Source organism: Petaurus breviceps, unplaced genomic scaffold (genome assembly GCF_028583685.1).
Source record: "Petaurus breviceps papuanus isolate PSGF00001 unplaced genomic scaffold, PetGlider_PUasm1.0 90564, whole genome shotgun sequence".
Taxonomy (NCBI): Eukaryota; Metazoa; Chordata; class Mammalia; order Diprotodontia; family Petauridae; genus Petaurus; species Petaurus breviceps.
Window position 1 is genome coordinate 3,945,369 of NW_027187275.1, and position 15,726 is coordinate 3,961,094.

A 15,726-nucleotide genomic window follows, 5' to 3' on the forward strand; every position below is an offset into this window, starting at 1 on the left:
TTCCATTTGCTCCAATCTAATTCTAAAGCAATGATTCTCCTCAGTGAGCTTTTGCAATTCTTTTTCCATCTGGCAAATTTGGCTTTTTAAGGCATTCTTCTCCTCCTTGCCTTTTTGAGCCTGTTTTGCCATTTAAGTTAGTCTATTTTTTAAGGTGGTATTTTCCTCAGTCAGGCTGTTGACTCTCATTTTGTAATTTTCTTGCATTGTTCTCATTTCTCTTCCCAATTTTTCCTCCACTTCTCTTATCTGCTTCTTAAGGTCCTCTATGGCCTGTAACCAGCTCGTATTTCCCTTTGAAGCTTTTGGTGCAGGAGTTCTGACTTCACTGTCTTCCTCCTGTTCTATGCTTTGCTCCTTTTTGTCCCGAAAATAGGAGTGTAATGTTGGAATCTTCTGTCTGCTTTGTTTCCTTTGCCTGGTCATGTTGCCCACCCCTCATTCACTTGACCCCTGTGCTTTTTGCCACAGTAGGACTCTGCCACCAGACAGCAGAGCTTTCATCCCAAACCCTGGGGTTGTCTCAGCTGCTGGAGGCATTAGATAGGTGCCCTCTCTGAGGTCTCCACACACTCTGGCTAGCTGGACACACACCCTAGGACCTCCACCCTAGACTGCAATCCAGATCCAAGCAGGTCAAAGCAAAAGCGATTACCCCTCAGACTGGTGTTTGGTCCCCCTATACTCTGCAGGCCAAGAGCTGAAGCTGCCATATGGCACTTGCTGGCTGTGCCTGCAACTCAAGGGCTTCTCGCCCCAGGGACAAAAGCCAAGCACTCCCACTTACTGGATCCCAAAGTCCAGACTGCACTGACCTCTCACTTTGTCCTTCACATCTATGTGTTGATAATTCTGGAAATGGCCACAGCTGCTGCTGAGCTGGAGCTCCTACAGCCTGCAACTGGTCAGACCCGCTCTGAGGCTAAAGCCTTGGCTTGGGGCTGGGGCTCAGCTTCCAGAGTTCTGTGCTGGCTGATTCCTGCTGGCCTGCCTGGCTGTCCTCAGCGGGAGGTTAGCTTCTCTGTGTCATTTTGCGGGTTCTGCAGCTCCAAAGTTTGTTCAGTGTCCCCTTTTACATGGATTGGGGAAGGTGGGAGCCTCCAAAGCTTTCTTAAAATCTAAGTAAAATGTATCCACAGCATTCTCCTCATCTACTTGTTTTGTTGCCCTGTATAAAAGGATAGCAAGCTAGACTATTAATGAAGCCATACAAGCATTTTTTTCATTATCTTTTCCCTCTTTATGAAAAGGGAGTGTGCATAGTGACATATCTATTTGGTATTCCATGTTGCCTTTTATAAAATCAGAGGGGTAGTGTTATATTGGAATCAGGCTGCTATAGGGAGGCGAGGCAAGTTTGAAGTACTCACTCACAACAAGGTCAGCTCAGGTCTCAATCAAGTTTACTTCAATACTGAGCTGAGTATTTTTCCGAGAATGGAAGATAGAAGAGCCAAGAATGTTTTTGTTCTTAACAAAGTAACTAGTGCAAAATTATCTGATTATCTGCGATTTTCCTTATAAGAGAATTAAAGCTCTTTGAAGGCAAGGACAATTTTCAGTTTTGATTCTGTATTTTCAGTCCTACCATGGCATTTATACATGGTAGGCATCTGATAATTGTTTGCTGAATTGAATCATTTATGTCTTTCAAAGAACATATTCATGTGTTTGTGTGCTTGTTATGTTAAAATGTAATTTCCTTGAAGGCAACTACTGTTCTGTCTTTGTCTTTGGATGCCCAGCAGTAGCATAATGCCTAGCACATGGCTACTTATTGTTTGTTGACGGATGTGATAATATTTCAGTGTTTTTAATTTAGAACTATACAGGAACTTAGAGCACATCCAGACCAAACCCTTCATTTTTCTCTACCTAGATTTTAATTTTTGTTATCAGGTATCATGTCTACTCTATAGAATGTGCCCTTCAAGCATCCAAGATACTGTAATGCAAGGCTCTCAATGAAGGGCTGCTATTCTGCTGTTGAATAGCAAAAATAAGCATGGATTCTTTAAATGCAGACCAAATAAACTGTTTCCCAGATTGTGAAGTACCCATTTAAAAAGCGTAATGTGATGATCTGATGCGAAGTAAAAAGAAAAAAAAAATCCTGCTTTATCCCACGGAAGAATCTAAAATGTAATGGATTTTTATGAGAATTTGCAGGAGCATAATTTGGTCATTTCTAAAGGGTTATAGCACCACCAAGCAATAGGGCTCTTCATAGATGCATGAAAAGATAAAAATAAGATACTGTGGATTATTTCTCAGGAAAATTAGTCTTCGACCATGACTGTATAAAATAACTTCCTTTGGCTTTTCCATCGAGAGGATGTAATCCAACCAGGTAGGCTATTTTGTGGCTTCTCACATCAAAATATCAATAAAAACTGTGCTGGTTTTGGAGAGTACAGGGGAAAAATACTTAAATAGGCATCACTGATCAGATCTGAGCAGGCAAAGGTAGAGTTCCTTATGTATCACTTGTAAGCATTGCAATTTGCATGCAAATAAGAGTGTAAAACCCTATTGGAAATGTGGGTGGATCAATACTAGCAGAACCAAAGAAAATTCTAAATTGTGTCAAAAAAAGGCTCTGGATATCCTCTTACACTTTTCATCATCATCATTCTGGCTTTTACATGAACCCAGATCATAACTTTAGTACTTTCTTAAAGGAACAGGAATGTGAGTGATTGATTCTGTTTCAAATGAAAAAGAAAAGAAAAACAGGGGTAGCTAGGAAATTCAGGATATTAGGGGACTATTATATGATAAATACCCTTTTATAGACTAGAGGTTTTTCTACTTGGTTGTAAGGAGCTCAGTCAGTGAGAAAGCTGGCTTATACATGCTACTGGTTCTGTATCCGATGATAGGTAGAAATACATTCTAAATTAATTGTCTAAAATGGGAAATTTTTAAATATCATACTGGTTGGATATGATCTGATTCGAGATGAACTTTTAAGCAATTCTAATATCTGTACTATTGTTTCCAAACACAGGAAAATATTTAGTTCAAGAAAAAAAAATACCCAGGAGGAAAATATTCTATTAAGGATAGGATAAAAAGAAAAAAAAAGTCATTAAAGAAATGTTCAATTAAGTGTTTCCAACAATGTAACAGCAGAGGATTTAACACCACAGATGTGTAAGAATCAAGAATAACACGGGGAAAAGGCAATTCTAAAATATTTTCATCTAAACAGAAATTATCTGAAATGAATGGGGGGTGGAGGGAAACCTAGTGATTTTTGTTCAAAGATCATAGATAATGTACCACTAAGGATATTTGTGTAAGATAGGCAAAATTATTTCCTGTAACTTTGTTTATGTCTTTAAAGAAATACTGTATATTTATAATGCCCTATCTTTTATAGGAAAGAATACATAAGAAATATCTTTCCCTGTGGTTTTATTCTTCATGGACAAGAAAATAAAAGGCTCCTTAATTGACAAAGTGTCATTCTATCGAGTATGGTTTGCAATTATACTGTGGCTAAAACCAGCTGTCAGCCATCCTATTACCCAGGTTGCAAATAGATACTTCAAAAAAGTCACTGTTTCAAGTACATTAATTTAACCCTATTACCACTTTTTTCAAAAAGGAATTTATTGCAATAAATGAATGAACAGTTACCAACTTATGGAGACTAATTGTTTTTACAAAGCTGAGCCTATATTTCTTAAAGATGAAACCTGACATATGTTCACATAGGCTTATCTTTCCTCTAGCATATTTATACTGCTTCTCAGAATCCAATCATTGAATTAAAGATGTTACTTTATAGCATCTTATGGTTTAACTATGATTAATGTTAACTGTGTATATTTTATTCATATTAATAAAAATTTTCATTCAATTGTTATTTATCCCCTGTATTAGTATTAGGGTTTTTTAATTAAAATGTATTTTCTTTGTCTTACAAATTTTGAAGTAAATAATATGGTTTTAAGTAACCACATGTTTTAGAGGATATTAATCTATCTGTTTATCTTCATTCTTTTACAATTTAAATTTAAAAAATAACTCTTAAAACTATATGATTTTATTCCTGTGTATCTTTCTAAAATGTATAGTGTTACTTTTAAAATCTACTATATGCTAATTTTGCTTTTAAGTGGAAATCTTTATATTACCAGATTATAGATTGAGCACCCATACATTCCTTAGATGATACCTACTCCAGCCATTTCATTTTATAAAAATGGTAACTGAAGGCTACAAAAGTAAAGGCACTTGTTTGAAATTTCATGGGAAGTAAGCATTAAAGTCAATATTTGAACCCATTTCTTCTCACTTCAAATTCACTACACTTGCTGCTGTAAGAGGCTTCCTCAGTAATTATACTGATTTTCTTTGTTCATAGTTTGTTTTCATTTTTTTTGGGGGGGGATAACTGAGGACTTTTGGGCTGGATGACACATTTAACTTCCTGGGAATCCCTTGAGAGAAGTAGAAAGAAAACAACAACAAAAAAAGGCCATCATTAATTGTCCAACTGTAAGCTAAGATTATTAACATTACAACTTAGAAACAAAAACAAATGAATCACTATAAATAGCATTTATTCTATTCAATCTTTTAAAGTTATAATTATGATAATTTGGGAAAAATAAAGATTGTGATTGTGGTTTATAATGAATATAGTGAAACTTGTCCTTGGTTAAGCTTGGTCACTGCACAGGAAATATATAAAAGCTAAAATCTGAATACTGGTTACCCCTTGCTATGAGGGAATAATAATCAATAAATTAATGAATCATAATGGGAATAAAACACACACACACACATATACCCACCTCACATATTTTAATTACCAGTTTTCTAGTGTGAATGCTTATTTGTCACTATTTATATATAGACATATATACAGATCTACATTCATATATGGAGAGAAAATATATCAAATACATTAGTTTTCTCATAAAGAATTATGTATTTCTAAAATACAAAAACAGAGGAATTTCTGGAAAAACTATTAATAAAGACTAACTGAATAGAAATCTTTTTTTAATGAAGGAAAAACAATGAACACATTGACACAGAGGCAGATATGATCCTAGGAAGATCCAGAAAATCTAGTCTTGGGGGCTTACACTACTCTAAGAAAGCTCTCTACTTGCAAAGAAAACATACAATGAGGCAAAACGAGTCATTCTGTACAGACTGAGGGAATTCGTTATATTTAGATATGGACTAGAAATGATAAGAGATGGGAGAGGGAAGTAATTTCTCCACCATGGGCATGACTGCCAACAGATATCTCAATCAGGACACAAAGTTCTCAATTGCTTATGGAATGAGAGGCAGCAGACCAAAAATACAGACCTGAAAATACTCATGTTAACAGAAAAAGGAATGGAAAATTTTAATAACCCATTCTCAAAAAAAAAGACATTGTTATAATTAACTTAAAGGAGCAGGATTTGGGGATGAACCCCTATGCCACCTGATGAATTTATGATCAAATCATATGGAAGGTTCAAAGATTAATTAATTCTACTAAATTCTACTAAACTGCTTGAAAACTATAGGAAAATATTCTTTAACCAAATTTCTTCTATGATATAAACATGGTTTTGAAACCTAAAACACGAAGGATCAAAACAGAGAAAGATAACTACAGAGCAATATCCCTAATAAATATTGGTGCAAGCTTTTAAATAAAACCTAAGCAAAAAAGCAAAGCAATATATCAAAAAGATAATATTTCATAACAAAATTTTATTTACTAGGAATTCACCTGGTAAATGCACCAATATTAAGAAAATTTTTAAGACAAAATCCTTCCCTTCTGATAGTTTCTAGAATACCACTATCTTCCTAGTCACTCAGTTTCACTGCCTAGGTGTCATCTTCAACTTCGCATTCTCTCTTACTCCCCATGTTCAATCTATCTGTTGCCAAGTTGGGCCAATTCCACCTTCCTGTTTCTTTGCTTATTTATTTATTTCTAGTTCTCAACACTCACTTTTATAAGATTTTGAGTTCTAAAATTTTTCCACCTCCCTTCCCTCCCCCATCCCCAAAAAAGTATGCAATCTGATACAGGCTATACATATACAAAAATGTCAGGCAGGAAGTGAAGGGGCTAATGATGAGCCCATTCCATTGTAATTATCATGCTTCATTTTCCAAACTGAAACCATTCTCCCCATCTTAAACAACCCAGTCAGATTACACTCTATTCCCAGGGGTTAACCATATTAAAAATGAAAAAAAAAATTCAGACATCTGATTGACTTTAGCCTACTAAAGTTCAGAACTCCTGAATTCAAGAGATCTATTAGCCTCAGTTTCCCTGGTAACAAAGATCATGAATAGTGTCAACATGTATGGAGAGTACATTAATTTTCACAGGATCTAGAAAGCCTTACTTCTCAGCTCATGTTGAAGTTTTTTCAAAACTCAGCTCAAATATCTTCAAGAAATCTTTCCTATCACAACACCCTATTATTTTGACCATAAACTTTTGTCTTGATACATTATCAATTGGTCATTTCTTCAATGTGGAAATTCTCTCTACTAACAAATACTCCTCATCTTTGAGTTGGTCTTTGAAATGTAGTATGATTTAAAGAAAAAATTCATGACCCAGGGGTCATGCTTGTAATATGTCCATTCAAATATAGCTACGCTAGTCCTCTGGTGACAGCCCATGCCTTTATCTTTACACAAAGTCTTTTGATCTTGAAATTGACAGACTCAAAGAACAGTCATTAATGACTCAGTGGCACTATATAAGGTCTACATTGGAGTGTCTCAGTAATCTGAGCATGGACCTTTGAACTTTAATATTATTCTCACTGACTTGGAATGCTTATCAAATCTGCAAATGACAATAAACAGAAGTTAAACTAATTCCCTGGATTAGAGAGTGAGCATAAAAAAAGATCTGGACAATTTAGAACACTAAACTCACCCTAGTAAAATGAAATGTAATTGTTATGGGTAAATATATCTTATACAGGTTAAAAATAATTTTACAAGATAATTATTTAGTAGCATATATGATATTTCTATTTGGATTATCTACAAGTGCTTCAAGCTCGACTTGTCAGAAACTGAGTTTATTATCTTACCTATCAATCTATATATTACAGTTAATTTTGGAGCTCTGACTTGAGTCCAGGTCTTCTGGCTCCAAATGATTTGTTGTTTCCACTGCCATCCCAACGTATTCCTTTAAATAAGTCCCTATCTCCAGTTGCTTCCCTTATAAGTATGAGGCATGTTTATTCTTCTTGACCTCTCTGCAGACTGACACTGTCAATCACATTCCTCAGGGATACTCTCTCCTTTCTAAGCTTTTGGGACACTATTCTCTCTTGGTTCTTCTCCTACCTCTCTGACAGCTCCTTCTCAATCTCATTTTCTGAATATTCATCTACACCAACTACCTTTGTGTATCCTCCAAGGCATTGTCCTTGACTCTCCTCCTTTTATACTACATCATTTGGTGTAGCTTCATTATCTCCTATGGATTCAATCATCGTTTCTATGTGGATGATCTACTTTGTATTTAATAATACTAGTAGGGATGGTGATGGTATTCCGCCAGTAATGTGCCCTCACATTACTGTCTACTGAATTGCGGCCCATTTAAAAATCCCAACTCAAATAGCATTTCCTCTAGTAAATCCTGCCAGTAAATATGTGTATGTGTGTATGCATATGTCTGTGTATATAGATACATATATACATAGGTAATATGGTACATATATAATTTATATTTTCTAGTAATTTTTGAGAAAGTATATATAGCATCCCTATCCAAATCAAATTCATCTCAAATATTTTATGATTCTACAATTCTATGATCATATAACTTACATCCTTTGGTTTGTTCTAATTCGTATCTTCAACATTAAATAGAATAAGATTATATTGTTGTGTTGTACATGTATGTATGCATTATGTATGTATGTATGTGTATGCATATATGTATTATAATGGGTGGAAACAAGTGAGCCCTTCTCCAACGTCTCAGACCATGGGCTGCTTCAGAGGTAGGAATGAAGCACTTGTATTTTGGAATTCCACAGCAATCCCTAAAGGTTCCTATGCACTTGCACTTTCTTGTGATAAATCTAAAACTTAGGACTACCTTGGTCTCCTTGAAAAGGGCCAGAGGACAGGTGGTCTGCATCCCAGGGTATTGTCCACTAGCCAGGAATGATGACCTGATCAGTAGACTTTAGAAGGAATGACCCTGTCCCCTCACACCCTCTGCCTATCTGTTAAACATATTAGGATCTATTCATTTCTCCCTTTAACCTTGAATAGAAGTGGGAATTATTTCTTCCATTTCCCCTCTTTCAGGAGCTAATGCATCAGCTTACATGCAACAGTGAGGACATGCACTGTCTAGTCAAGTCTGAGACTGGGTTGGGAACCTCTTTTGTTTCATGCTTTCCTTGAATACAGGTAAAGTTTTGAACAACAATCTTGACATTTGTATTTCTAGCTTACATTTTAACCTCATGAAAGCAGAAAGTGACCTCTAAATTTCTCAAAGTACACAATTACCTCCACATTGATGAACCCAAGCCATGCTGTGGACTCATTGTGAGAAGATAGAAAAACTTGAGTAAGTTGCTTGGACAATTCGGATCCAAGGTGAAAATGAAATGCCACAGTTCAAAAGTCTTATAAAATACTTAATATTTTTTTTTTAATTTTAAGTGCAATAAACCACTTGGAAGTCTGTTATAAAAGTCATGTTTTACAATTTAATGCTTTAAAATTTGATAGCGCGCACTGATGAATCTTTTGTACGTTCGTACTTAAAGCATGTCTTCTAATAATTGTCAATCTATTTTGACATCAAGTATCTTTCTAGGAGAAATTTTATTAATTCCTTTTGGGTAAGCTCTAGACAGGAGCTAAATCTCAGCTAAATCCCCCAACAGGGTTCCAGGATACAGCAGTAACAAACCATCAAATTCTAGGAGAATCCTCATAGAAGTCAAGTTACTCTAATATTAAACCAAGTCCCCATGATTTAAGATCTAGGCCCCTTAGTGGGGAAAGTCTCCTTTGAGCTGTGGGTTTTAATATATTTATATGAAGTGGTATGAATGCATGTATCTGCTAAGTTGACCAATTTCATTTATTGACAGATATAATTGTTTACAAGGTTTTTCTTTACATTGACCCTAATTCTTCCATAAGAGTAACAACAAGTGTGTGATGTGTCAGCTCTTTATGGATTTGAAGACAGATTGGGCACATGGGCAAGTGATTCACAAATGCTTGTTGACTGCCTAACTAATGACCATCATATGCCTTCTTTACTCTGGGCAAAAACATGTATAGTTCCCTCCATATAACTTCTCACTTAAACACAAAGAAGCTAAATTAAAGTAAGTTAAGATGTTTGCCCCAAATCATCCAATTCTTTGGTACCAGGACTTAGCTTACATTCCAGGTCTGAATCAGGGTAAAAGATTTAGTCTAATGGCCTAATATTAACGCTCTCCCAGATCATGTGCATTTTTTTCTCTTTGTAGAAAAATATAAATGAATATAACCAATTCATATGCTGACAGTAAAATGACTCTGCATACTCTATATGTGTACCAAAAATATTGATTTGTAATTCAGAAGTTTTACATTTGAGTGAAACATATTTCATGATCAGGAAAAAAAAAACTTTTCAAAGGAATAATTTCATTTTTTAAAAATATCCAACTATACTAAAAAGGTTTCTTTTTAAAAGTGTTTTCATCTATTTACAGACAAGCTATATGAATTCTCATATAAAGTAGGGTGTTTTTTTTTAAAGAAGGAGAAAAAAACCCAGAAACATGACCTAGTATTCACAGTTTGATGAATCTAAACGTGTATTTCCAATTGAGAGATACAATTGCAAACAACAGCTAGTTTGAGCGAAACAGAGAAAAACTGACTGAGGAGGTACAAAGGAATAGATTGTACCTTTGGAAACTAGAGCTGTAATCCAGTTTGTAAGAAAAGAAAGAAAGGAAGTATTGGTCTAAACTCTCCTGAATCACAGGAGCCTAACACAATACAGCTCAAGTGACATCCTGTTCTCAAAGAGGCCCAAGGCTCATTGAGCCTGGCGATTCAATTACCCTCTCAACCTAGAAAGAACCCCCCTCCTGAGTTGAGGTCCACTGGCAGAGCAATATGGAACAGCCTACATTGTACACAGCCTGTAAATATCTAAAAAGCCGCAGGCTTTCAAGAACAAGAATCCTTGACCTTTTATGATTGCTACAGTAGTTTTTCAACAAAACATACTACTTTCAATAGACTCCCTTAAATACCTGACAAAAGAATATATTTGCAATATGTCCATCTCTAAATTTACTGTATTTATAAGGAAACCTGTTTAAATGAATAACCAAGAATAGTGTTACAATTGAGATAGCGAGAATACGTGGACAAGATTAACGAAAAAAAAAAGTTAAGCTATACTAAAATAGAAATGAGCCTGAATATATTTGGACATTTCAAAAATTTCGGAAGGTGACCACTTCTCCCTTTCTGTTTCTTTTGCAATCCCTTACCAAAAGAGGATAATAAATTCAGGATTAAAAAGAATCTCAGAAGAGGTCTTAGTTTAACATGGGTGGAAAACCTGTTGCCTTGAGGCCACATGTGGTCTTCTAGGTTCTTGGGTGCAACCTTTTGACTGAAAACAAGTTTTACAGAACAAATCTTTTTATTAAGGGGATTTATTCTGTGAAGTTTAGTTTTAGTCAAAGGGCTGCATTTGAGGACCTAGAGGGCCAGTCACATGTGGCCTGGAGGCCACAGGTGATATCTCCACCCCTGCTTTAGTACCTTCATTATATAGGTGAGGCTTAAGGAGATAAACAGATTTACACAGGATCACATAAATATGTGATATATGCAGTTTTTGAATATGCAGCTTTTGAAGCCAGATCCTTTGAACCCAGAACTAATGATCATTGCATTTTCATTTTTCAACTGCATATTCATTTAAATAAATATGCAGTTTTTGAAGCCAGATCTTTTGAACCCAGAACCAATGATCATTGCATTTTCACATGCTGTTTCTCTAAAGATTATTTTTTTCTAGCATAACGAGTATACTGTTTGATATTAAACTGAATAGTAATTCAAGAGTTAATCTAGTTTCTTTTTCATATATTTTCATGGAAATACTGAGTCATCACAACAGAGAGAGAAATCTTCTCTCACTTATCAATTAATATTTGACAACTGCAAAGTAGCATCTTCTCAACTTGATGTTAAGGGCACTATAATATTTACAATTTCAGGTAAAACACTGAATTCAACCTCTGACCACTTCAAACATTTTCTGGCAACTTCATGTCTTAAAAAAAATAAATTCGCCTAATTTTGGTTTCTAGCCAATGTTTTCACTTTCTTACATTGTGATAATAGATTAATTTGATGAAGTATATAGAACATGCCTGCAAAATGACATTTCCAGCAAACATGCATAAATGGTTACATTATTTCAAGATCTTACAAGTGAATACATTTCTTATTTTTATCTTTCTTTCTTAGCACAGTGCCTGGCACATAGTAGGGACTTAATCATTGTGTATTGATTGATATTTTCTTCTGTTGTATTTTTAAATGATTTATATTGAATGAATGTTTTAATATTTAAGTGCCTATTACAAAGAAGACTTGGCATATCTTTATTGGTATTTAAAATTTCTACAAATGGGAGGCAAGTTCTCTGCTTTTTCTTCTGTTATGAAAAGATAAGTCACAATCAAGGACTCTTCTAGTTACAGAAATAGAAAAGATGAATAGAATTCAATACTCAATCAAACAAATCCATCACTAATTGAGTGAATCACTCCAGACTTCACACCATACTAAGAGCTGAAGGTTGAAAACCCATTTCTGAAAAGTGGGAAGGGAACAAGCATTTATTAAGTCACTGCTATGTGCCAGGCCCTGTGCTAAATGTTTTGCCAATGTCATCTCAACTGATCCTAACAATTAGCTAAAGAGATAGATGCTTCCAAAAACATTTTTATTTTAAAGTATTGCTATAATGTATTCTCCGGATATTTCACCAGTGATATATACACGCTGAAACATTTTAACTGAGTTTTAATTAAAATAAAACCTTTTTACTACTTTGAGGAGCTATTCCTTTGATACATATGCCAAGGTTAAATCTGAATAAAAAATTTAAAATGAATTTATGCACTTCAAACTGTTATTAGTAAACACTCAATTATCTTCAACCATTCAACTAGCTATTGCTATAGTTGAAGCATGAAATAAATGTTATTTTTAAAAAAAAATATATATATATATTTTAAATTGTCCCTTTTTTGTTAACCATGATGACTAATTTACACAATACACACACTATTTTGGTACTTGTGACTTTATAACCAGCAAATGCTCAATTATTAAAGCAATCCTTAGTTTTCAAATACCGATTAACATTTTATTTTGCTGCATTTAAACAAGCGAAGCACCACATTTTAATCACAGTTCATCAAATTATCAACCTTCATTTGCCAGGGTAAGTTTGATTCTACCTTGTTCGCGATACTGGTGATGAATGATTTGATGTCTAGATTAGTTGGACAGCTCTTCTGACAGGGGGCATCTGCACATTTCAAGCATCTAGGGAACAAAGTAATTGAGTTAAGGAGACATGCAGTGGCAAAAAACAAAATCTTTTTCAATACAAAAGTGACAGGACCAGATTTACTTTTCTACATTTACATTCACCCTTTCAAATTAAATCTATACTATGAGTCAATATATACACACTCGTTTGGAGCATGTTTTGTAGCAAAGAAACATATCTATTAGCATCCTTATTTATAGCTGTCTGTCTATATACATGCATTTAAATAACAGTATTTCCTTCTTCTAGTGTTCTTCCCATATATTACACCTAGGTTGTGGGAACACACTGTTTATGATGGGCCCCTCACTTAAGCATTCTTATTTTAATCCTACTTGCTCTTCAAGTAGTGCTTAGAGAGTCAAACAAATAATTTTGGTAAAGTCACTGGTGTTAATATTGTCATTCAAGTTTACAAAGGCATTTTCTCCCATGTGTGATTTGTAACTTCTAATTCTTCCACCCCCTCTCACTTTCTTTCTCTCTCTTGAAGCCCTATATGCCATCTTTAAACTATGGGCTCCAGTCATGCGGATGTTTTATAATGATTACTATTTCAGCTATCTTAAAAACTACTAAGTAGAATCCAAAGAAGAAATATCACTACCTCTTCTGTTATAAGATCTGAATTTTCCCAGAATTTCACTCAGAATTATATACCTTCCTCAACAAAAGTGACTAGTCTATCTTCTGAACAAAGACTCATGGAAACAATCATCATCTCCTATCCTTTTTTAGTGATTAGTATATTTTGGTCCACTGTGTGAATCAAGTTTTTCATACCTGACATCTTGTTTTTAAATCTGATCTCTCTTCTCTGGTTTGTACCTCTAGCATTCTCTATGAATTAAATTTTACACAATGAAATCAAAGGCACACAAATGAAATCAATTGTCCTCACTGATAGGTATCATTAAACCTCTTCCCTATTATTTCTAAAAATGCCATTGTTTGATTTGCATCTATTAATGTTAGGCTGAATTCATACATACCTATAACTGTAGTCCTTTGCAGAAAAAATATTACTGACTTTGAAAAGAGTTTTACTAAAGTAGATCCTGCAGCATACTTTGTGACAAGAAAATTATTTTGACTATCTGAGTTCACCGCTGACATAATACACAGTGCACCACATCTTATAGTTTCTATAATCTGAATATAAAGACTGAGCATTAAAATTTGTGTGAAAGGAATTTCTCTTATCCATGTGCTCAGGGAAAATCAGGCATCAGCTGAAAAGTTAGAGTGATTAATGTCCTAGTTACACTCAAGTTTTTCCCTATTTACTTCAAAGCCATTTTCACAGAGTTTCACAAATGTCTGCCACCTTGTAAGATTTTTTCCCCAGAGGAAAGAGTAAAAGGTATACTTTTCCCCCTTTTATCTGATGTATTCATAAATTTCTTATTCTGGTCTTTTCTAGCACCCAAGTGACACTTTTCAAAAAAAAATGAAGTTGTATGATAGGCCAATGCAGATGAGACAAATTAATATGTAGTACAATTCTGTTCTTTATATCGAGAAATCTTAAATTTAACATCAGTTGAAGGATCTACTTGGCAGTACTGACAATGCAAGGATTCCTAGCTGTAGTTGTTAGACACCTTTACCAAATAATTCTCTTTTTATTATTGAGCTGGTTCACAAATAACAGCTGTTGGAAATGTCAGATGTTAATGAGGCAGGGCCATGCAAACCTGCATTGTAGAATTCTTTTTTTTCCCCCTTTGGTGCCATGAATATGCCAGAAGAGGCAGACTCTTATAATAATACCATCTTGCAATCCTCTAAGCGCTCAGCAGACTCAAGTGCATCAGGCTGCCATTAGTCCCACTTATCACTCTGACAGCTCAGTAATTACACTGCTGCTCTAGCCAGGTAGTCCTAATAAAATACCAACCACTGCCCCGGAATGCATACTGGCGAGATGTTTTATTAAACTTTGGGGGTTGATCATCAAGTGACATTAGTGTTGACCTATTTTTCTATTTGACAATAAATTATCCTTTGACCATGCCATAATAGATATTACAGAGTGCATCTACTGTACCAAGGCAGAAAGGTACTGCATTACAATGAGGTAGGCAAGTGGTGTAAATAAAATTGGAGAAAGGTGTGCCAGAATGTGATTACCTAAATTGCTTTAAATGATTGATACTAGGAAAAAACCCCAGACACGATACTTAGAGGAATATGCCAACAATTATTTTAAACCACTGTTCTACATCAATTTCCCCTTATGTGCTGCATTATACTGCACCCGTTTTACTTTCATTCATGTAAATTTCCCCTTTCTTTTTTCTAAGTTCTTCTGTTATTATGCATTTTATTTTAAAAAACCACACTATGAGAGATAAAAAATTAATTTTGACACCTCTCTAGTGAAGTTTTAATCCCCAAACAATTATACCTAATAAATTTACATTAAAAGCATTACATTAACTTTTAGAAATCTGGTATATGAAGATTTCTGTTTTTGTTAAGCACTGATAATTTTGTTCAGCTAGGCACTAACTAGAGAACATAATGTATATTATTGAGAAAAAAAATGTAGCAGCTAAAAGGTGAAAGACCTTCTCTTCCTTAGTAACAAAATATAAAATATGAAGAAGTATGAAAACTTTAGTACTTTTTTTCAAAAAGGGAACCATTAAAGAAACATATTTAGTCTACTTCTCTAGGAAAAAAAAGATATTTCCCTTGCACAAATTTCAGGGTGACTAAGCAAATTTATTCCATTTTGATAATTTGTTTTAAATTATGAATAATGAATAGAGTGATATATCATTCTTTACATAGCATGAAAAGAAATGCTGAAAGGATTAAAAAAATTAATGGTTAAACTATCACAATGCTCAGATTTTTTGAACCTAGGTTAGGAGTTTGTTACTCCACAAACTAAAATCCCTGAATTTCAATTTGAATAAAAAGAAAAATATTCTGGTTCTTTAATTCTCAAATGATTTGTAAATGCAGCTTCTCTTATTTGTCAATCCTTCATTTCCCTCAAGCAAGTCAGCATGGACCCAGAGACCTTGGCATTGAAAGAAATTAGTCTGGTCTAAAACAAATCATATTGTAGCCAAGCTAGAGTA

At 34.5% G+C, this 15,726-nt stretch overlaps 1 protein-coding gene across 1 annotated transcript in view; it reads right to left on the reverse strand.

The window, feature by feature from the left end:
- The window catches only part of DPYD (dihydropyrimidine dehydrogenase), a 1,126,518-nt gene that overhangs the window by 815,596 nt on the left and 295,196 nt on the right, over positions 1-15,726 (reverse strand). Inside the window, exon 4 of the mRNA XM_069063397.1 lies at positions 12,537-12,624. Within this exon, the coding sequence (XP_068919498.1) occupies positions 12,537-12,624 (88 nt within the window). The remainder of the gene's footprint in view (positions 1-12,536; positions 12,625-15,726) is intronic.